Source organism: Terrapene carolina, unplaced genomic scaffold (genome assembly GCF_002925995.2).
Source record: "Terrapene carolina triunguis isolate 2854851 unplaced genomic scaffold, T_m_triunguis-2.0 Scaffold212, whole genome shotgun sequence".
Lineage (NCBI taxonomy): Eukaryota > Metazoa > Chordata > Testudines > Emydidae > Terrapene > Terrapene triunguis.
In genome coordinates this window covers 2,860,807-2,884,579 of record NW_020664563.1, presented here as the reverse complement: position 1 = coordinate 2,884,579, position 23,773 = coordinate 2,860,807, and the positions used below count along the sequence as shown (strand labels likewise).

General features: G+C 50.2%; 1 protein-coding gene across 1 annotated transcript; it reads left to right on the top strand.

Annotated features, from left to right (window-relative positions):
- Positions 1–8,342: 8,342 nt before the first annotated feature.
- On the top strand, positions 8,343–22,798 carry LOC113407544 (cysteine-rich protein 1). The gene is made up of 5 exons (XM_026656174.2): positions 8,343–8,450; positions 16,187–16,281; positions 17,921–17,978; positions 22,029–22,076; positions 22,670–22,798. The coding sequence occupies exons 1-4, from the start codon at positions 8,411–8,413 to the stop codon at positions 22,067–22,069; spliced, it is 234 nt and encodes a 77-aa protein (XP_026511959.1). The 5' UTR covers positions 8,343–8,410; the 3' UTR covers positions 22,070–22,076; positions 22,670–22,798.
- The last annotated feature ends 975 nt before the right edge of the window (positions 22,799–23,773 follow it).

Sequence of the window (23,773 nt, the reverse complement as noted above, 5' to 3'; positions counted from 1 at the left end):
TTATGCACAGAGTCCTGCCTGGTTAATAAATTGGCGCTCCTGAAGCACTAATGACTAGATGGCTACTGCGAAACAAATTTAAACCAAGCTTGTGTCTGACACTGTTATAAACTGCTTCTGAAGGATTTTCACTCTGGGATACAGCTGATGTCACACCACCTGTACTTACTGGTTCTGCTGAGCTTGCTCCCTCCTCCCAGGCCACTGGGGGAGACTGGAGAATGGTCCTCTGCAAGGCAGCTCCCGCAATCAACCCCCAGCCCATCTCTCACTGCTCTTCTCCCTGAGCCAATTGCTCTGCCAGTGTAACTCCAGTACAGTTGCTCTTCAGCCGTCGGTCCCTGGTACTTTAAGTATGTGTGAAGAATAGTGCCTAACGCTTCTCAGAGACACATGCCCCAAGTTTATTTGAAGCCCTTCACGTGAGCCCCATGCTTCTAGGTAAGTTCTGGATCAATCTTGGAGAGATGAGAGTTTTCTCTTTGGAAAAGTTTTGAGAGAAGTCTGTGTCCCCTTGAGCCTGCTCTAAAAGCCAATTGGAACTGTAGTCAAATCAGACTGATCTGGCCCATGGTTTTATGCCAAATTCATTCCACCCACTCCCATGATAAACTGAGTTCACACCTATCCTGTGTAAATACCATACTCCCTCTGCTGGTCTGATCCTGCCTACATCAACTTTATGCCTACCAATCAGGGACATGCATCTCTGGCCTCTATCCCCCATGCAGAGACTACAGTGATCCTATACCGGTCTTGCAGCTGTGCCATATCTCCACTTCAAATCCACTGAAGCTTTAAGTCTAGTAAACTTTCATACAGCCTTAAATCTTGGACTACACTAGATGCCCTGTAGCTGATTAATTTAAGCTCAAATCAATATGAACCAGTTGTAACCTGATGTAAGTGCATCTACACAGGAGGTTGCACCAGTTTCACTAAAATGACTTAAGCTGTCTTAGTTAAACTGATGCTACGTGTGTGTTTAGACAAGGCCTTGTTCTGGCTGGGCCAATAAGTGCCAAAGTACTGCTGGATTCATGGAGCCTGCCAGGAAGCAGAAGATTTCTTGCAAGATTTCCAGCCCAGTTTTGCGTCCAATCTAGCAGTCTGAATAGAGCAGAGATACACTGTGGCTAAGCATAGGGGGCCTGATTCACCATGGCATTACTCCAGTTTTGAACCAATGTAACATCACTAAAATCAATGAAGTTGCACCAACATAGCCATGGAGTCGCAGCAGTGACTGAGGCCCTGAATCAATAGAACTTCACCCTTACCATGGTCCTGATCCCGCAGTGAGAAGCATGAGGTCAGATCCCATCTGTGCAGATTTCAGATAAGCTGATACCTGAATATCTCCCCATACCTATTAAAGCTAGTCACCTGCCTCACTGGAGAGGGGCCCGAACCAAATCCTGAAACTGAATGGCCCACTCTGGGGGAAAGTTTTAATCTGGATCCAGACAAACTTTATAGTATGGATACATCTCCACCAGGATCAAATCTGGCCCCAAAGTCACACCCACTGGGTGCTAGTTTGGCAGCCTGTGCAAAATGTTTATAAGCTGATGTGCAGCCCCCCTCCAGCCCCAAGTATCCATGTCAAAACAAAAAGCACCATAACAGCTGGCACTTGCTGGGCCTTTGAGCAGAGCCCTCCCTCCAGGGCTGGGTGAGGTACACAATGGCTAGTACAAGGAAAACAGCTGCCTGTGCCATGCTTGTTCTGGGGCTAAATAAGAGAACTCCAGCCCCGGCCCCAGGGCTGTCAGTTTGGCACTAAATCCACCATAGCTGGTTGAAAAGGGAGAGCAGTTAAAGAGAACAGACATAGTTGTGTGGGGCTGACTGAACAGCATGCTCTCTGCTAACCTCTAAGACTCAGAGGCTCGATAGGTCACTGGGCTCGAAGGAGCCCCAGGAATCAGTCTCACCCCACTTGTCAGTCTCACCACTGGTCCGACAGAGAACTGCTCCCTGGCGGAGTTTCCTGAGCTGTTGAGCTGTAAAGCTCCCAAGAGAGACACTGACTGCACTGGCCATGTGGTGGGACCAACTGTGATGCTCTCTGCCAATGCAGCACTGTCACTCTGTGCTGGCCTGGGACTCTGGAGCACCCACCCGCAGCTGTGGCCATGGTGTGTATTGAGGGGAGAGGGCTCGGGGAGCGGCTAGGTCCAGTCTCAGCATTAAAAGCAGTCTCACAATGGGAGTCAGTCCCATTCCAGGCCGTGCTGCTGGCCTTCTACGAGAGCAATCCCTGGCTGACAGGATGGGATTTCAGAGCACACCCTGGAGCTTGAGGTCTGACCTAGGGCTCTATGGGGACTTTGGTAGAAGCCCATCAACTTATTCTTTCATGAAGGTGGCTGTCAGTGAGACATGGCAGTGGTCTGGGGGGGAGGGAGCAAGCACCGCTTTCAACCTCTCCCCCCCACTTTGTCAGACCCCATCCTATTTTGACTCACCCCTAAAGTTTATTTCATGATCTAGAGCAGTGGTTCCCAAACTTTAACAACCTATGAACCCCCTTCGCTAAAATGTCGTCTCGCGAACCCCCTCCTAAAAATGAATATTTCCAGGGATTTTCTCCTTTACCTGAGTATAAATTATAAAAGCAGTGATCTTGGAAATATAAAATTTGTTTTTATGACATGCTTATTACACACTTTATTATTAATTATTATTGATCATTACAGTATTTTTATTACATTATGAAAACGGCAACACTCTTCCAAGATCTCACTTTCGTAGCTTGTATCACTTTGAATAAGCATGTTATAAGACAAGGCTCCTATGTTTCATCAAGGAGTATCAGATGTAAAACAGCATGAAGGTATTTAAGAAGCCAACTCAAAGAGTTTCTCCTACACAAGCATTCAAGTCTTGAGCAGTCCAGGCAAACAATGCACGTTACAACAAAGCTTAGCTGCCTATTTAATTTTAAAAACAGCAAAATATATCCACCTCCCTTTCCATTTCTTATAAGAAGTCCTTGAAGTTTAAATCTCCTCAGTGTGATAGATTATGCTTGCTTTGATCTGCTTAGTTCTTGGAAGTCTAGTGGCTCTGGGCTGCTGGCCCCGTGCTGCCCAGGGTCCCTAGGGACAGTTCTGTCCGCCATTAGGGAATTTTTTCCCGAGAACCCCCTATAACATTTCACGAACCCCCAGGGGTTCATGAACCCCAGTTTGGGAACCACTGATCTAGAGTGAAAATCTTGCAGCACATATGCTTTACAAAGGCTCCTGCTCCCAGCCAATGGGACGGGAGTGCATGCTTTACATAAGAGAGAATTAGTCCTACTGAGTTCAGTGACTGTTGCCAAGACCTGGTGCTTCAGGGCTTTCATTCATGAAATCCCTTCCCCCAAGTGCCAAGGACAGCAGTCCAGCTTCCTGCCTGCTGTAAGGGGTGAGATGCAGTGCTGCTGGCTAGGAGGACATTATTCAGTCATTCCTAATCTAGACTCTGCAGGAAAGCTGCCATCCTCTAAGGACCAGATGCCACCCACAGCCCCTTTCCTGGGGTTTGGTGATTATAAATCAGCACAGAGCTTTGGCTTTTACCCTGGTTTGAGGAGGACAGCAAGAGAACTGTGCTATAACATACAGGTTTATGTGCCTCTGATGGGGTCTGTCTAGCTGAGGAAGAAAGGCTGAGATTAGATTAGAGTTATTAGCTAATCCTGATTTAACCATGAATTTAACCTGAACCTGGAACAGAGGAAATGCTCTTTACCTTCATCTAGCTAGTTGAGATAAACCCTAGGAAGAAAACCAACCTGAGACACAGAGGGGCCCTGATTTAATGGAAGTGCTGAGCAGCTGCAGCTCCTGTCGATTTCACCTGGAATTGTGGGTGCTCACTACCCGCAGACAACAGCCCCTCGCTGGCTGCAGCTAGGCACCTGATTTCATTTCTGACATTTTTGGCTTTGGTGCTCTGTACAGGAGGAGGATAATTTAATGCAAAACAGGCCTTTAGCTAGTCCTCTTAGTTCCTTCCTAGCCAGACAGAAAGGATTTCCCCCAGGAATGCATCTGGGACTCCTCGGAGGGGTTTATTCCAAAAGAAAAGCAACTCCCCATAGCAAATAATAGTAATAATAAAAAAACATGATCAAATGTTCCCAATAAGCACATGTGGTCCCCACCACACCCCTAAGAATGCACAGCCCAGGGGTGTGGGGCCTGCTTCCTATCTTGGCACAAACTGCTCCAGGACCAGGATGATCCTGAATAGATCCAAGCCTGGTGCTTCCTTTGGCCTTTTAAAATATGCTTTCCTGTCAGACTCAGCGCTCCGGGTGTGCCAGCTGACCCCAGCACCCAAGGAAGTGGGACTGTATATCGAGTGGAAGGATGGCTGTGTGGTTAAGACACTGGGTGTGACACAGGAGCTCTTTTCATTCAATGGTTCAAAAATGCAGGGGTCAGCCAGGGCTACAGCATGACCTCAGCCAAGTCATTGCATCCACTCTGAGCCTCACATCCCCCCAGGTGTAACTTGGGGACAGTAATCCTCCCTCCTCTCATTTCTCTGTTTAGATAGTAACTTCTTCAGGGCAGGGATTGGCTTTCACTCCTTGGCTCGAGTGACCATGAGCTAATTCAGTCCAAACTAAATGGAAGGATTAACAGAATTAAAACTGTGACTAAGGTTTACGATTTCAAAAAGGCCAACTTTAATAACTTAAGGCAACTACTTAGGGAAGTGGATTGGGCTAACATATTTAGGGATCTAAAGGCAGATGGCGCCTGGGATTATTTCAAGTTGAAGTTGCATGAGCTGTCCGAGGCCTGTATCCCGAGAAAGGGAAAACGGTTAGTAGGCAGGAGATTTAGACCTAGCTGGATGAGCGAGCGTCTCAAAGGGGCGATTAAGAAAAAACAGAAAGCGTACAAAGAATGGAAGAGGGGAGGGATCAGCAAGGAAACCTACCTTATTGAGGTCAGAGCATGTAGAGATGCAGTGAGAAAGGCCAAAAGCTGTGTAGAGTTGGACCTTGCGAGGGGATTTAAACCAATAGTAAGAGGTTTTACAGCCATATAAATAGGAAGAAAACAAAGAAAGAGGAAGTGGGACCGCTGAAGAATGTACATGGAGTGGAGATTAAGGATAATCTAGGCATGGCACAATATCTAAATGAATATTTTGCATCGGTCTTTAATAAGGCTAATGAAGGGCTTAGGAATAGAGGCAGCAGGACAGAGGGGAATAAAGGAGGGGGGGTTGACATTACCGTATCAGAGGTGGAAGCCAAACTTGAACAGCTAAACGGGACTAAATCGGGCGGACCGGATGATCTTCATCCTAGAATATTGAAGGAACTGGCGCGAGAAATTGCAAGCCCCTTAGCGATAATTTTTAATGAATCTGTAAACTCAGGGGTGGTACCGTTGGACTGGAAAATAGCTAATGTGGTTCCTATTTCCAAGAAAGGGAAAAAAAGTGACCCGGGTAACTACAGGCCTGTTAGTTTAACATCTGTAGTATGCAAGGTCTTGGAAAAAATTTTGAAGGAGAAAGTAGTTAAGGACCTTGAGGTGAATGGCAATTGGGACAAATTACAGCATGGGTTTACGAAAGGCAGATCGTGCCAAACCAACCTGATCTCCTTCTTTGAGAAAGTAACAGACTTTCTAGATAAAGGAAATGCAGTGGATCTAATATACCTCGATTTTAGTAAAGCGTTTGATACAGTACCCCATGAGGAATTATTGGTTAAATTGGAAAAGATGGGGATCGATATGAAAATCCAGAGGTGGATAAAGAACTGGTTAAAGGGGAGACTGCAGCGGGTAGTACTGAAAGGTGAACTGTCAGGTTGGAAGGAGGTCACCAGTGGGGTTCCTCAAGGTTCGGTTTTGGGTCCGATTTTATTTAATCTATTTATTACTGACCTCGGAACCGAATGTAGGAGTGGGCTGATAAAGTTTGCGGATGACACGAAGTTGGGAGGTATTGCCAATTCGGAGAAGGATCGGGATATCCTGCAGGGAGACTTGGATGACCTTGTAAATTGGAGTAATAGTAATAGGATGAAATTTAATAGTGAGAAGTGTAAGGTGATGCATTTAGGGATGACTAACAAGAATTTTAGTTATAAGCTGGGGACGCATCGGTTGCAAGTAACGGAGGAGGAGAAGGACCTCGGAGTCCTGGTTGACCGCAGGATGACTATGAGTCGGCAATGTGACGTGGCCGTGAAAAAAGCTAATGCGGTCTTGGGATGCATTAGGCGAGGTATTTCTAGTAGGGACAAGGAAGTGCTGCTTCCGTTATACAAGGCACTGGTGAGACCTCATTTGGAGTACTGTGTGCAGTTCTGGTCTCCTATGTTTAAAAAGGATGAACTCAAACTGGAACGGGTACAGAGAAGGGCCACTAGGATGATCCGAGGAATGGAAAACCTTTCCTATGAAAGGAGACTCGAGGAGCTCGGTTTGTTTAGCCTAACCAAAAGAAGGCTGAGGGGTGATATGATTGCTGTCTTTAAATATATCAGAGGGATAAATACCAGGGAGGGAGAGGAATTATTTCAGCTCAGTACTAATGTGGACACGAGAACAAATGGATATAAACTGGCTGTGGGGAAGTTTAGGCTTGAAATTAGACGAAGGTTTCTAACCATCAGAGGGGTGAAATTTTGGAACAGCCTTCCGAGGGAAACAGTGGGGGTGAAAGACCTCTCTGGCTTTAAGATTAGGCTAGATAAGTTTATGGAGGGAATGGTTTGATGGGATAACGTGATTTTAGTCAATTAGGCAATAACGTGCCATCACTAGTACAAATGAGGGTCCGGCTGGAGAATCTTGCCTGTATGCTCGGGGTTCTACTGATCGCCATATTTGGGGTTGGGAAGGAATTTTCCTCCAGGGTAGATTGGCAGAGGCCCTGGAGGTTTTTCTCCTTCCTCCGCAGCATGGGGCAGGGGTCCCAAGCTGGAGGATTCTCTGCAACTTGAAGTCTTTAAATCACGATCTGGAGACTTCAACAGCTGAGTTAAGGGAAAGTGGGTGGGTCAGCTTTTGTGGCCTGCATCATACGGGAGGTCAGACTAGATGACCATGATGGTCCCTTCTGACCTTAAAGTCTATGAGTCTATGCATACAGTTCTGTAGAAAACAGTTCTCCCAAGAAAACTGTCAAGATTTCAGAAATGTTCCCATTCTGCATTGGGGTAAAACAGAGACCTTCCAGAGAGAGAAACCACCAACCTGCCTAGTCAATAGCCCCATGCACATGGTGCTCCCCAGGGATGTAGGAGACCAGGTTCAAATCCCTGTCCTGAATCAGGGACTTGAACCTGGGTTCCCCTTCCCCGGGTTGGTGGCCAGTCTCTCTGGCTTTGGTTTTGACCAGAAATTCCATCTGGGACCTGACAAACCTTTCTGAGAACCAGGGGCGGCTCTATGTATTTTGCCGCCCCAAGCACGGCAGTGAGGCAGCCTTCGGTGGCACGCCTGCGGGCGGTCCACTGGTAACGCGTATTCGGCGGCATACCTGCGGGAGGTCCGCCGGTCTCGCGCCTTCGGCGTACCCGCTGCTGAATTGCCACCGAAGCTGCGGGACCACCAGACCTCCCGCAGGCATGCCACCAAAGGCAGCCTGACTGCCGCCCTCACGGTGACCGGCAGGCTGCCCACTACAGCTTGCCGCCCTGGGCACGCGCTTGCTGCGCTGGTGCCTGGAGCCGTCCCTGCTGAGAACAGAAATAATCAAAACTGACACGGTCCCCTGGCAGGTTCTGGTGTCACCAGTCAGTGTTTTCTGACAACAAATGTTTTGTTGAACAATTCCTGACTAGACCTAAGCCTGATCTCAACTGGAGCCCCCACCTGCTGCCCCACAGGGTGAGGGCAGTGGGTGATTAACTCCCACTGTGGCCGCAATGCCCCCGTCTCTGCTCCACCAGCGCAGCTCTGGAGCCCCTGGCGACGAATCTGGGCCAGTCTGGGGGCCTGACACCAAGTGTGCTGCTTCTTGGCTTCCAAGGGCCAAATGTCCTGAAGGAGCAGCAGGCTGGTGGCAGGAACGGGGGGAGCCCCTGGGTTTAGGAAAGAGCGTGGGGCAAAAATCAACAGGACACTAGGGCCAGGAGAGGAGATGCACCTTGATTCCCTCCATCCCCCTCTGTCCACCAGCGCCTCCACTCCACCCCCCCAGCCCCGAGCCCAGCCCTCCCCCACCGCCCCGTCCCGCCCTGGTACGGCAGTTCCGTCCCGCCTGTCTTCCCTCCCTTGCCCCTGTGCCAGGGTTCCCCCCGCGCAGGCAGCACAGCTGGGGGGCGGGGCTTCACGGGCGGGGCCGCGGGGTGACCCTGCCGGCGCGGGCAGCCCGGAGCAGCAGAGGAACTCCAGCAGCAGCCAGCGCAGAGCCCAGCCCGTGCGGAGCTACCACCATGCCCAAGTGCCCCCGTTGCCAGAAGGAGGTCTACTTCGGTAAGGGCGCCGCTCCTCGCCTGCCCCGGCACTGCCTGCCCATGGCCCCCGCCGCCCCCACGCGTGCCCTGCTCCTGGCACCCAGCTCCTTGCCGGGCTGCCAGGCACCCTGTCTGCCCCATGCTCCACCTTCCCCATGGGGTGCCTGGCACCCAGCTCCCTGCTGGGGGTGCCAGGGACTCTGCGGCTGCCTGCCCCCATGGGGTGCCCTGCCTGCTGCACCCCCTCTCTATATGGGCTCCCTGGCACCAGAGCTCTGTAGGGGCGGCTAGAGACCTTGCCCAACCCTCTGCTCCTACACTCACCTTCCTAGCCCCCTGCAAGGGTACAGCCCACCTGCCTGACCCTGAACGCAGCTTCTAAATGGGGGTGCCCTGCCTCCTGCACCCCCCTTGTCTATACAGGCTCCCTGGCACCCAGCTCCCCACTGAGGCACAGCCCAGCGCCCTGGCAGCAGCACAGGTGGGTGGGGTAGGGGCGCCCATTGCCCGGGCCGGGACCCAGGCTGCGCTGGCTACATGCTGCTGCTGCAGCTGGTGTTTGGTTCGTGCCCAGCGCTGCTGTCATCACTGCCCCCTGCCCAGCCCTGTGGGAGGAGATCAGTGTTCCGGGACAAGCCGTCTGAGAACCCCCCGGTTTCTGTGAGAAGGGCTCAAAATCCCCCCCCCCCCCCCGTCTGCTTGCATGGCTCGGGGGTCTCATGCAGCCTGGAAGGAGCTGAGTTTGCAGGGCTCCAGCAGATCGGTATTAGTGCTGGTCCTCACGGGTTGAGCTGGGCTGTGTAGGCTGCACAGACTCCCGCTAACATCAAGGGCAAGCGCTGCCCCCTCTCCCCTTGTGCAGGGGCTCTGAGCGGGCAGGGCTGGGGAAAGCTGACTGGCACGGAGGCTGTGCAGAGCCATGGCGGGAGGAGGAGTCCGAGCAGGGTTCCTCTCCCTGGGCCTCCCTGCAGCCTTAGGAAGATGCTCTGATTTATGGATCTCTTGCATGCCTCCCAGCTATGAGTAAGGAGACTTGAACAGCAGCAAACTATTGCAGACAGCTGTATGCTTTACAAGCGAGGAAGCGCTCTCAAAACCTAACAAGTTCTCTTTACAAATTATCATTAATAAAAAGTTATTTGTAATTAATTCCCCCCCCCCCCCATAGCCCATGCGCCTTAGGCCTTCAGATCTCTAGTAATGTCTAGAGGAACTGGCAATCCATTTGTATAAACCAGTGGTTTTCAAATATGTGTTATATGGGCCACACCCACCCAATATGTTTACTACCTGTATGGCCCTGAGGATGTTACATGGACTGCAGCTATGTGCTGATTGGACTGCAAACCAGATGCAGGTTGAGAACCACTGGTATAATTGATAGTCCTAGAAAACCAAAGATTTCCTGGTTAATTAGTGAGAAATATCAAAGCACATAAGATGGGGGGAATTTCCATTGTAGTTTTTAAACCGTTTCATTGTAGTGCTTTTATACTGTCCCATTGGATTCTGAGTCCACAGACAGATACAGTTTTTGAAGTCTGTTGAGAGATAATATCCAAAGCCAGTGAAAATACGTATGTTCTCATATAGCTGCCCATCATCGAGGAAGTCTCCTGTTCCCTTCTACACAGTGAAAAAAAATCTTCAGAATCCAAGAACCACACAGTGTTCTATAAAATGAGTGAAACCGTATCAATTTCTATATACAAGAGGTCCTGCCATTTCTCTGTTCAGCTGCACGTTTTAGCTGAACAGTTGGACAGGTACACAATTATTATTATTATTATAGGTGAGGGCTGTTTGTTGTTGAGGTTTGGTAGAGAAATATAAAATAGGTTCTTGCCATATGTCTTGCAAGTCCAGCCATCCATATAATAGCAAATGTAAATGTGTAACAGTTGGGAAGTTGTGTCTAGGACACAAGATTGTAATTTGGGGGTGAAAGAAGAAGATCTGGAGAAAACAGTAGGAAGGAGAGAGTGTAGAAAATAAAGAGTTTGTTTGTGTGGGTCTGAGTGGTTAGGTATGCTGACTTCTAAAAGGGAGGGAGGGCTGGGGGATGGGCTATATTTTAGTATTAGACACTGAATCTGTTTTTGATTCTGAGATGTTTCCATCTAAGCTGTGTCCATTGTGTATCTTCTGTCTAACGTCTAAAGAGGATTCTTCTGGCAGTAGCTAGTACTGTCGGTGACCATTTGGTTCCAGAGGCAAACATGTCAAACAACTAATGCTCTGTTTTTAGATCTTTTATATCAGGGGCTCAATTCATCAGTCCCTGTGCTTTGTGTGGTCATTTACACCAGTTCAAGATGAGCACAGAGCTCTACCAAGTAAATCTGGGTGAAATTTTTTGAGCTGACAGGAAATTTGCTGAAAAATGCATTTTTCAGGGCACTGAAACTATTCGTGACTTCAGGTCAAATTCAGCAAATAGTTTCGGCTGAAAAAACCTTGAAAACAAATTTTGGAATTATCAGTACGGTTCATTTTGCAAATTTGGATATTTTGTTTTGAGTGATCATCTTCAAAACAGTTCATTTTACCCAAACACAATTTTGGGAGGTTTTTTATTTGTGAGAAACCAAAAAAGAAATCCGTTTCAGTTAGAAACAAAGTGAATTTTTCAATTTGGCCAGCAGACCAAAAACCTCAATGATTTGCTCTGCTCCTAAGGATGAACGGTGATGGTTTGCACCATTTGCCAGTCATGAAGGGTGACCGTGAATCAGAGGCCAGGTCTTTCAGAAGTCACCAAACGTACATATGAGAACTTGCAACAATACGTTGTGTGTGCAAATGGACACCTCTGAAGAGCTGCTCTGGGAGATCCTTCTGCAACTTAGAATCATAGAAGATTAAGGTTGGAAGAGACCTCAGGAGGTCATCTAGTCCAACCCCCTGCTCAAAGCTGGACCAACATCAACTAAATCATCCCAGCCAGGGCTTTGTCAAGCCGGGCCTTAAAAACCTCTAAGGATGGAGATTCCACCACCTCCCTAGGTATCCCATTCCAGTGCTTCACCACCCTCCTAGTGAAATAGTGTTTTCTAATATCCAACCTAGACCTCCCCCACTGCAACTTACTCCCTTTTTGTTTTCTTCTGTGCTGGAACGTCTTGTAAGTCATTGTACCAAGGCCCTTTCCTCTCAGGACGTCTGCCCCACTGAACAGAATAGGTTAACATGGAGCCTCAGTGCTTTGATTGTCTCCAAGCCATTTGATGGGCACTGAGGCAAATCACTAGAGGCGTGGTTCAGAGGCGCTGGCTTACTGCCATGTTACACTTCCCTCCAAGCTAATATTTTGTTTGTTTGTTCCAACAGCTTCATCATAGCTGTTTGCTTAAGGTGGACAGACTGGATGGGCAGGGAGTGAGCCACCCAGAGATTCTGGACACTCCAGTCCAGAGTCCAACACCAGGATCAGTTAAAGTGGTTCCTAAAAACTTTACAAGGCAAATTAGTTAGATTCTGAACAGCAAATTCTGCCTTTGATCACAGTCATTAGTACCTGGGCGTAACAGAGGGCACCATGTAATCGTGAATGTCTTATTGTAATAAGGCTACAGCGCAGAGGATACGTGTATCTCCAAGGCTTGTTTTTCTTAAAACTATCACTATATGCCTTGAACAGACTTCGGGCCTGATCCGACTTCCACTGACTCCCCTTGGCGTTGGATCCAGCCCCTAGTAAGGAGCAGATGGATGACCACACCCTGATTTGGAAGGAATTTCCAAAAAGCCGCAGATTTCTGTACTGACTCAGAGTACTTAATTGGGTGACATGATCCCACTTCCTGCCATGGGTGTATTTCAAGAGGTTTGGGTAGCTAGTCCTGGCAATAACCTTTGCTGCAATCATTTAACTCCATCTACTAAAACCACATACAGAAGTTCCCCAATCTCTTGGTTCCCCATGTCCCTGGCATAAAAACTCTGATGTGTTTTGCTGAGAGTTAGAAGTGGATGCTGGCCCTATAAGTACTTTTATTTTTTAAATTTATCGACTAAATCTGTAAGCCATGGACTGGGAACACATTGATTTTTTTTTCTTTCTCTGTTTTATATTTCTGGTTTGCTTGTGGGGTGTGTTGTACTTTTCTGTCTACTATGCCAGAAAAATAATAATCAGGGAATGGCTCAGAACACAAGAATTCCAGAGTTTGTACGTTCCAGCTCTCTGTGATGGAGACTTAACTGTTTCTCTGTTTTCCCATCCATTCATATTTGCCTGTCATTTAAGATAGTGCCTACACTAGAGAAATTTACTAAAGAATCCCGACTTGGGGTTAGCACTGGCTGGAGGCCAGGTATAGACAAGATTCTGATAGCTGAACCCATTTTTACCAACATTTTAGTTACTTACTTTCAATAGATTCAACCAAAAGGGAGTAAAAATCAGTCCTGGTGGCAAGAGCCTTGTCTACACTATTGGTGCTAACACCCATTCCAATAAAGTGGTAGTAGCACCAATGGGAATTTTTTGTAAGTTTCCTCAGTGTAAACAAAGCTTAAACCTCCCCTTAAAGTACAGTTCTACTTGGAATGGTGACTAAAATTGGCATTGTGAAGTTTCACGTCTATGACAGCTCATTTACTCCAGGTAATATTTGCTAAGCTTACTAGTAAAAAAAGGTTTTAATAGAACTGTCAGCACCTAAAACCCCCGGGTCTAAGTCAGGTTGGTTTTGTTCTGGTTTGCACATCTCTGGGTATAAACACTATATACTCTCAATCTATCATTATTAATTCAGTTGATCAACTCAGAAATGAATTCAGCTGTCATTCACACAGCTGGTCTAGCCCCGCAGGGCTGACAGGAGTGAAAGATACTGTGCAGTGAAGTAAGCAGATGTGGCTTTGTAAGTGCAATGGGTCTGTTGAGCAAGGAAGTGCTGTTTTTATGAAGTTAGTCATATGACCTCAGCTGTACAAGACCGAGTTTAATGCAAAGGCCAAGGAGAGTTCAAAATCAGTTGTAAGCTCTTATTTCTAAGATCATAGCAGTAACACTGATCTTGTATAAGCAGTCTTGGAATAAAAAGAAAAATACAGCATCTCTCAGCTAAGAGTCCCAATACTGGAGGTTTTGTATGGCTGGTATGTGGTGTCTTTTGCTCAGATTTAGCTGCCACTTAACTACATTTCACTTACACCGTCTGGTTCTTCACTCCAAGCTGGAACCTGAGGGGCCTGGCTGTTAATTCAATGAGCTACTTCAATGGTCCTTGATGGGATTTCAGCTGATATGTTTGACAGATCATAAAGGGGAGAGAAAGCAGGATCATAGGAGTGCAGCGAAGACTGATCACTTCATCAGCACTAAATCATTACCTCCATGGGGAGATTGCAGCACCAGAGTCTGGAAGCTCTCCTGGTGAGACGTCCCAGTCACTGGGAATATAGTGCCTAGGCAGTGATAGGCTTCTCTAAACATTCCTCCAATAGGGGTGAAAGGTGCCCGAGTGACATTCCTGGAGTCTGAATTCCTTCCAGAAACCCTGGAATAAAAAGAAAGGCTCAGCATCTCTTTCAGATGTAGAACAGGCATGGCAGAGGGTGCTGCCCCCCACCCCATCATGCCTCACTCCTAACCTACAGAGGTGGCCCCCTCTGGGTTATAATATAATAAATAATAATATAAATAAAAGTTGCATGTCTTCCCCCCCCACCCACCCCCCCACCCCAGCCCTATTAAATGTAACAGAGCAATCATCCTTCCGGAGAACTTTTTAAAATCAGCCTATAGAATTCCATAGCAGCGTGCGCCTCCTGAGGCAGGGTGGCCCTCTGACTTGAATTTGGGCTCATGCCCCCTTCCCCAGATAGTCCCTGGCCCGCTTGTTGGAGCTACAAACAAGGGTGCCATTTCACGCCATGATGTTGGTGTCTGTGATGTGGGGCCTGCCTGCTAGGAGCATTTTGAGATCCCCTCTCTAGTGATCACTTCTCTCCTGGAGTTAATGGTCACACCCAAGTCACAGGCTCTCTGCCCACCCAGAAAAGGAGTTGTAGTGCCAAAGAACTGGCAGAGCAGCACTCCTCACCCAGCACTCTGCTGCAGCAGCAGAGCACAGAGTGGAGAGGTATTGGTGCATAGGAAGAAATTTTGTCCCCGAGCCCAGTCCCCTGCCTTTTCCAGGCATGGAAAATCCACTCGAAGGTCCTGGCACTGAAAGGGTTCCTGTGGAAAGCTCAGCGTTATCACTTAATACACATCCGTGAGTGCAGCTGCTAATAGAAAGAACACACTAGCCTCTTTAGCAAATTACATCCTTTGTGCTATAGTTAAATTCCATCCTGTGTTCTTTCCTAATGTAAACCTGTTCCGGACTAGGGGAGTAACCTCATTGTTCCTTTTTTAGCTGCCTCTGGGGCTGTCTTCAGTTGCCTGAACCCAGGCCAGTCTCCAAGCACACTACTGTTTGCTGTGGCTTTTAGCAAGAAATGTGTCCCCAACATCCTGACGGCAGGAGGTTCCCTGTATTTGTGGGTTGGAAAAAGGATGTTTTGCAATACTTTGCTTCCCAGTGTTGGTCCAGGTGTCTCTCCCCCCATGATTGTCAGACAGGTTTTCACATGTGCCAAAAGGGATCGTTACCTTGGAATTTAAGGGATTATTGTAACCAGTGTCAACTGAGGTCACTGGTTTTCAAGTTCAGATGCCAATTTATGCAGAAGAATTTCTACTAGACTAGAGGAGGGCAGTCCTCCGTGCTGGGTGAGGGCTGGCTGTACTCTGGTGTTCCCTAAATTTGACTCTGTTGCCATTTTCCTTCTGCAAGTCTCCCCATCTGAACAAGTTTTAACGTGAACAGTAATGAATCTGTGTCAAATGGAGACGCATAGGCCCTTCCAGAAAGGAATGGGGAGGTAATGACGCAGCAAGCGCTTCAGAGCTCAAATCTTCCGACTGGCAATAATTTGCCTAGAAATCAGACACCCAAGCCTGTGTGAAAAATGCTTGTGCAAGCCATGCTTTTGTGTGTGCAAAGCAAGCACTATGCATGCTATTGCCTGTTTTTCTGCCCACGCACACGCATGGGCTGCATGGATTTTTATTTATTTTGCAAGTGCAGTGTAGGTGTCTGAATTTGAAAACTGTCAGTCTCCCTCCAGGACAAGCAAGTGTCAAGCAGTGAGTGAGCCCCACTGAAAGCTGGAATGAGAGATGCCCCAGTAGCTTTTGGATTTAATCATTGGGAACACAAGGCATTTTTCCAAGTATGGAACTCTTACAGTGACCACACTGTTTGGGTCCAGGACAGACGCATGTAGAGTGCAAAAGTCCACAGAGTTTATTGAAGCAGCTCCCCACCTCTGCCGTGGCATCTTTTCCCTGTGATAGTCTCCTTACACCTCTCTGGCCTGTCCCAGCCCACACAGGCAGCCCCAGAGTCCTTACGTAGTAAAGCAAAGAAGCGGTGCCATGAAGAAGACGAACTCAGTCGTCCTGTGCCAGCCATACCTTCCTCCGGAGGGCTCCAGCAGTCTCTGCAGAGAGGCTGGGCTGGATGCAAAGGGGCTGGGCTGGGCACAAAGGGCTGTTCTCCTGGGCTGGCCAGCCAGCTCCTGAGCTGTTCTCTTCCCTCGTGAAAAGCCCCTCCGATACCTGACAGCGAGTGCAGGTGTAGCGGGGTGGGGCTGAGGGCCCACAGCAGCTTGCCAACCCTTGCTGGCTCGGTGTGGGGTGCATATGCCTTATCACAGCCTCCTGAATGGTGCTCTTTTGTTTCTGCACTCTGACAGCTGAGAAGGTTACCTCCCTGGGGAAAGACTGGCACCGACCATGCTTGAAGTGTGAGAAATGCAACAAGACCCTGACTTCAGGTGGCCATGCTGAGGTAAGGGGTGAGGTGGCCACCAGCTCTGTGTCACTGTAAATCTTAGCTGCATCTTCCAACGCTTAGGACAGACATGTCAAGAAGCTTTAATCAGCTGCTTCTTTATACCCCTCACCTGTGGGTGGAAGCATAGTGCACGCTGCCATTGCAAAGTGGATTCCCAGGTACTCCACAGCACAAGGGGCCCGTATTTCACAGCCCCAGCTCCGAAATTCTGCAGCAGCATGACTTTATCCCCGCACCATGCAGTACCCTTGTTCCCATCCCCCTCACACACACTCATCGCACAGCCTCAGACTTGTAAGGCTCACTGAGGTACAAATTGTTGCTGGGTATTTCTGAGGGTGGGGTTCTCACTGTACTCTCCAGCCAGCCTGGCTCTGGTCCCTTGGCCTCTGCTCCTGCAGTGCTGTCCGGCTCAGACCCTCCTTCACCCCCGGAAGCAGGGAGCTTATAGCAAGCTTCAGCGGCTCATTGCCCCAGGCCTGGACTGCTGGGAGATCTCCAGGCCACCTAGTTAACCAGCCTACATTTCTGGCTTCTCCCTGCTCCTTGGCTGCAAGCTGGACTCCTAGTGCATGTGCTGTGCACAGTAAAATCATCTCCCCATTGTGGGGAAATTTGGAGAGCAAATGGCAGGTTGCAGATGACCAGAGAGGGTCTGGCCGCAGCAAAACAGCTAATGCCAGGGCAAGAGGGCTGCATTCCGTGGCATCCTGGGGCCAATGGCAAGCTCCACTGCTGCAGAATCACAGTGTGCATTGGGCCCTGCCTGAGATGAGCGGGGAGTTCACAGCTCTTGGAGCTATTGGTTCAAGCGCTCTGCAGATGCAGGCAGCCATTGCTGCATCAGTTACTCAGGTCTCAGACTTGAGGGCCAGAAATAGACTTTTAAAAGAGGGAAGCTGAGATTCTGCAGCAAGAGGTGAGTTCTTTGGTTGATTCCATGGAATATGGGATACCTGGGGGCCCTGCCTCGAAGTAGCAAGAACTCTGCATTAGTCAGCTCCAAGCTGTGGGCTTGCTGTGTGTGTGGGCAGGCTGGTTTGCTAGCACCAGGATGGCCCGGTGAGGGGGGTGCCATAATAACTGAACTAACCTGACAGGGCAGAGACATTGGGCCAGTCCAGGTCCCCTGGAGGGGGGATTTGCCGAGTTGGAGAAATCCTGTAGGGAACTGAGGGAATTCCCCATTGCGTGTAACAGGGCAGAGTGTCACTAGGATTGTGGGCTGGGTGGTGCAGGGTCCCCTAGCTTTATCCAGAGACCTATGTCCAGAGCAGGTCTAAGGTGAGGAGGAACGTGAGTGGACCTTAGACAAGGCTCTGATTTGGCTCTCCTGGCACGTTTCTGTTTCTTTAGTTTAGCAAAGCTGTAGTGAGGTCAGGACTCCACTCGGGGTGACTGGCAGAATAATGGCAGGGCCCAGAACTGGAAGAGCAGGCAGTAGGGGAGGTCACTGACACAGCTGGGACAAGAGAGCAGGGCCCAGGAGTTGTTAATCTAGATCCATACTCACAGGGTTAAGAGTGGGCCCAGTGACTGAGCAGTGCCTGTTCTGATGCCCAGTTCCTGGGCCCTGCTCGTCTCAGACTCCCCTGAGTAATGTGGCACTGAGGAGTCTCTTCTCTCTCTGCAGCATGATGGGAAGCCCTATTGCAACCAGCCGTGCTATGCTGCTTTGTTTGGACCCAAAGGTAAGTTTCTCCATGCTTGGGGCTTCCCACGTCTCCCTGGCTGGATATTGGGTACTGGCACCAGTGGTGTCTGTCTCCTGGGGTTCTTGCCCAGAAGCATGATCACATGTTCCAGCATACAGATCCATGCACATACATCCCTGCGTCCATCCACAGCCTCTCCTGCCTGAACTCCCAGCTCACAAGCCCCTCATGCACCCCCACAGCCACTCCCCCTTAGTCCCTTGTCCCCTTGTCTTCCCTCATATGTCCCTAAACTCGGGGGCAAACCGCTAGAGCCATGTGCACACCCCTAAATACACCTACACCCATTACACTTTACACCTGTCCTCCCCTTCACAATCTCTACTCATATGGCTGAAGGGTGTGCAGTCACCCTTCGACATCCACACACGCCTCCTTCCCCTTTCTCCAGGGGCTGGGCAACTTTCCCTTGACCGCTTTGTAGGCACTGCCTCAAACTTGAATTGTGGCCTTTGGAGCAGAAGCTCTGTCTCTCACAGTCTCTGGTCACGTTGGCTGAAGAGGTGCTCCTCTGGATCTACACTGTGGTTTCTCTCTGGGTAGGATGTTCAAAAGGTCTCAGCGCTGGCCCAGCTCCGAAGTCAATGGGAATTTTGCTTTTTACTTCGGCTGGAGCAGAGTTAGGTCAATGCTGTGGCCTGGCCTATACCTATAATTTAGGTCAATCTAGCTTCATGCCCTGACCACTGTAGTTAGGTCAGCCTAACCCGTGATATAGAGGTGGCTAGGTCGACAGAGGGATTCTCCCATTGACCTAGCTACCTCCAATCAGAGAGGTGGATTGCCTGCGTTGACAGCCAGACCCCTTCTGTCATTGTAGGAAGTATCTATACTGCAGTGCTCCAGCAGCACAATTGCAGCGCTGTAACTGTCGCTGTAGTGTAGACGTACCCTGAGTGTTGGAAGAAATCTCACCCTCCCCATCTTCAGATTCTACAGTCACAGTTTTGTCCTCTGTTGCACAGGTGTGACTCTCCTCGGAGCTGGTGGGCATTGTACCCGTGTGAGTGATGGCACAAATGGGCCTACTCATCTGGACACGGCACGAGTCGACTTAAGTGCTTTGCACATTTCACTGTAGTGAGGTAGTCTAGTGTGCTTTCACAGGCCAGCCACGCTGCCCGACCCAGCTGTGTAGTCACAGATTGAAGGGTGTGAAAACCCACAAGCCCATGCAATTTGCCAGAACCTCTTAGACGCTTTGAAGAGATGAGAATGCTGAAGAGAAGGAATCTCAAAACTTGTGGGGCTCCAGACACTGCGACTCAGCAAGCTTTAGAAAGTTTTGAGTTACAGGTCTGAATTCTCCCCTCCCTGCTGCAGCTCCCTCTCCTCCCGCCCCCCCCCCCCAGCTCTTTGGTTTCAGGTTCAATACGCACTCCTTTGGAATGTGATTTGCTGAATGCGATTGTTGATGTGGCGCCAATGCTAGAGGCTGTGGAATTCTACTTGAATTTCTGCCCCGCCATCCACTCTGTGGCTGCTGGGGTGTAACGTGAAGTGTCATCTACATGCCACTCCAAGTCAGCAGGATATTGGCTTAAGCCTTAACAGCAGCTAGTGGGCTACGCTGGACAACGAGTCAGCCAGACCCCTGGCTGAGCTATGCAGCTGTTGCTTGTCAGCATGTGGGCTGGCTGGGAACATGGAATCCTTCTCTTTATCTCTAGAAGCTACAAGGGTAAAACGCCAGGCCATTGGGTGGGAGAACTAGAGTCAAGAGTGACTGTAGCCTGCCCCCTCCTGCTGCTAGGAGGAGCAGCATCCTCAGTCTCCCGAGGCTGGGACCCACTTGTATCCCCCCGAGACACCTCAGCAGGCTCAGAGGAGCTGCTGTCCTACTGCCAGGGCAGAGCTAGCACGTCAGTAGCTGGAACCCTGATGACACCAGTTCAGATTCCTTAATTCCTGAATATGCAGCCTGGGTAGGATTGTGGCAGGGAAGGAGAGCACTGAGGGTACACCTACACAGCAATCAGACACCCATGGCTGGCCTGTGCCAGCTGCAATTAAACAGGCTAAGGGGCTATTTAATTATTCTGGCTTGGGCTGCAGCCTGAGCTCTGGGACAGCAGAGAGAAGGGCAGAGTGGCACACTGCTCCGCACAGCTGGTTTGGAGGGTAAATTGAAAGATAACCCACACGGTGACCACGTTCCTCCCACATGCAACAGGGGTTTCCTTCCCTCAGTCACCTGGTTTCAAGTCCCTTCCCCAGAGGGAAGCCATCGCCCAGTAACCCCATAACAGAGGCATGTTCCCCACCAGGGGTAGGCAGCTGCCTCCCGGGCTGCTAGCCCCATGTTCAACCTGTCCAGTCCTAGCCCTTCCCCTGGACCTGGTTTTCAATGTTTGGCACCCTCAGCTGGAGCCAGCTTTCCAGGAGGACTCCACACCCTTTGTGCCACTTGGCCTCTTTAGGCATCACCCTTGATTCCTCCTGCTGCTCTTGTCTTGGGATGCTACCACCACAGCCCTGCAGGGGGCGGGGTGGAGCTGCACCTCGGGGAGGCAGTGTCTCTGCCAGGGCTGCTCCCAGCGCACCTTGTGCCAGCCAATCGGCTGCCCTCGAATGGCTCCCTCTCCTGGTCTTCAGGCTGGCGGGGAAGGGGCAGGCAGGTCATTCCCCAGCCTCCTTTTCAGCGACTCCCCAAGGGGGAGCAGGAGCGAGCTCTGGGGGTGCTATTGTGAGCAGCTCCACAAGGCTGGGTAACGGGTGCTCACACGCCAGTCCCTTTCACAGCCATGCAGGGGCTGAGTGCTGTCTGGGCTGTTGAGGCAGGGATTCCGTGGCTATAGGGCTGAGCTCCTTTCCCCTTGTGATGCTCCTGCTCTTTGGAGCCAATCCCCTGGAGGGAAAAGCCACTCGTTGCTCCCCGCACATAGGCCCCCTGAAATGCTCTGTGGGCTGGGTCTAATCAGCACTTGTAGGGCTGGAGTTCTAACAGACCATGACAGGGCTCGGGCTACCAGCAGGGGGGCTGTTCACTTCCAGCATTCTGTAGGGAGGGGACTTGCACTATGAACTGTTTTTATATAGACGTGTAGGACTGGATGGGACCTCAAGAGGTCTCCTAGTCCAGTTCCTGCAATTTGAACATGAATTTGCTGCTGCTAAAAATGGGACTGAAATCCCCTGTGTCTGCAGAGGACGGGCATGGCAGGAGCAGCTCCAGTGCTGGCTTCCCCGGGGCCTGCCTCCTGTCAGCGTCTCTCCTGCTGAGAAGGGAGTTCAGCCCACAGCCCATATGCTCCTTGCTCGCCCTTTCCACTGAGGCTGACAACTCTGGGCTAGCTAGCTAGTGCTCCTATATTTGTGACATGGACTCCTGTGCCACTGAGTGACTAGAACCCCCTGTCCCACTTCACACAGGCTGCTGCCCGGCTCTCAGCCCTTAGTGCACTGGGTCACTGCTGGCCGCGGGCCACGTTGAGCTAGTGACCCAGCTATTAAAAGCTCTGACTCTCGTTCCAGCTCCCCTGTACTCCAGTTAGTGTTTCCCTCTCTATCTGGAGGCAAGTTGGGCCCCAGTGTGTGAGTGGTTTCCATTTGAAATGCCGTATTGCAGACGGCTCTGTCCCAGTCCCCTCTAAAGCCATGGGTGGGCCGTCAGAGGTGTCTACTAGGCCTTTGGCTCATGGCCCTGGGAATATTCAGGCTGTGGTCATCGTTCTTCCCCCAGCTTGGATGTTGTGTTTGGTCTCTGCACTCTGTGGCAGTTCCAGGGCACCGGGAGGCGTGTCTCTCACTGCGCTCGCTCTTATTTGTATTGCAATAGTGCCTCGGAGCCCTGTCGTGGACCAGGGCCCCGCTGCACTGTACAAACACAGCAGCCCCTGCCCCAAAGAGCTGCCAATCAGTGTAAGAGAAGAATGACAGACGGCTACGGATGGTCTGGGAGAATATGGGTCAGCAGGAAAGGCAGTGGTCTCACTAGCCCAAGGGCTCTCACAGCCACGGCACTGGTTCCTGCTCCCTGCTTCTGATGCCTCAGGTGGTAATGACCTCATTCTGGTTCTCTTGCAGGATTTGGCCGGGGCGGTACCGAGAGTCACACATTCAAGTAAACCTCAGGTAAAGGCTTCTCTTAATGATCATGTTGCATTGCGCCAGCCCTAGCATCCTAGGCCCTGTCTCCTAGAGCATAGCTGGATTCCCATTGCATCCCTGGGGCTGGCATCCTTCCTCCAGCCCATGTGATTCAGAACCTGTGTCCACAGGAAAGTGGCTAGAGTCACATGCCTTTTCTCAGCCTTGGTACACCAGAGCTAGCATACCCAAGAGCATAGCCAGATTCACACTTCGTTCTACGTCTGAGAGCCCCAGTCATGCTTTGAATGCTGCCCCTTATGCCCTGGCACCTCTGTTCAATTGCAACCCACTGATCAGCGTGTGTTATGTGTTCCACTTGGTACCTGATCCCCAGAGGACACGAGTCTGTGACAGTCCCTAGCTAGAGAGCCTGGCTCTCTAACTCACACCTTAATTCTGGCGGTCCCCAGTTCAGTCCCTGGAATCAAAGATGGGGGCTGTCACAGGCACTGCTTTGTTTCCTGGGTATCCACTCAAGAGGTGTGTCCATTCATCACTGAGCCCCCCATGCAAGCGCTATGCTGCAGTCCTGTTGTCTGACCTTTCACCTGTGTTTCCTTTTCCTCCGTCTGTAGGGCTGGATGGAGAGGATTCCCGGTGGAGCCTGAGGACAGCACAAGCACCATGACAAATGCATTTTTAATTCACTATGTAATTAACTAGCACATTAAAAGTAATAAATTACCTAGAGGAATTTAGCTGGCGGTGACGGGAGAGTCTCTGCTCTCTATCTATCAGGATGTGGCGTGGGGGACGGGGGAGTTGGCCAATATCACTGAAAGCCTTGTGGAAAAAAAGAAGGTTCCAGATCCCCTTCCAGCCAAACATGTAGCCCTGCTTTCAAACCCAACCTCTAGCAGCAGGATTCTGCAGATGTATTTGCAGCCACTAGTAAAGCCAGAATGAAAGCCGCTTCCTCGCTGTAGTAGTGTGTTCTGCTGACCGAGGGTCTCCAGGGATCAGATAACGAAGCGCTTGTGATCTTTAAAGGACCTCAGCAGTCTTTGGATAAAGCCCCTATGGGACTTGGAGCTTTGTGCTGCTGCAGCCTGCTGGGCCAGCTGAGGTCTTGATCTCCTCCTCCTGGGCATTCTTACCCGAGGGCCAGTAGCCATGTCACTTTCATCTGGCCAGCATGGAATCTGAGCTTCTTGCCCTCCACCAAGCTGCTGCCTTGGCCAGGTGCCGGGAGAGCAGAGACATGGCATTGGCTGAGTCCGATGAAAGTTAATCCCAGAGCCAAGCATGATCAGCATCCACCTGGCACTAGAGCCGGCAGCCTCACTATTCCTCCCATAGCCTCAACACCCAGTGAAACACAGTCCTGCAGCGTTTCATGTGGCAGCCCTTGGGGCAGAGAAGCAGCCCCCCAGTAACTCCCTGTGGAGTCTCAAGCACAACCCCACCCCCTCCTGCCGGGACCCACTGCACAGCAAACGAAACCTCGTGGTCTGTAGTAGAGGCTGCTGACGGGGCCAGTTCTAGGGTCTCACTGCTGTCAGGGGCAAGGGGGTGGCTTGGGGTCCCTGGATGCTGCTAGTTAAAAAACAAACAGCCTTACCGGAGTCCTGGCCAGGTTAAAAAAGGAACGTTTGGCTACTGGGTCAGTTTTAGCTGTGATTTATAAAGGATGAAGGCTGTACATGTTGCATATAGCTTGGCCTTTCTGACAATAATCT

Coding starts and splice junctions, on each gene's coding strand:
- LOC113407544 (XM_026656174.2), top strand. CDS start 8,411: ATGCCCAAGTGCCCCCGTTGCCAGAAGGAGGTCTACTTCG. Junction 8,451..16,186: donor CCAGAAGGAGGTCTACTTCG/GTAAGGGCGCCG, acceptor GCACTCTGACAG/CTGAGAAGGTTACCTCCCTG. Junction 16,282..17,920: donor CTTCAGGTGGCCATGCTGAG/GTAAGGGGTGAG, acceptor CTCTCTCTGCAG/CATGATGGGAAGCCCTATTG.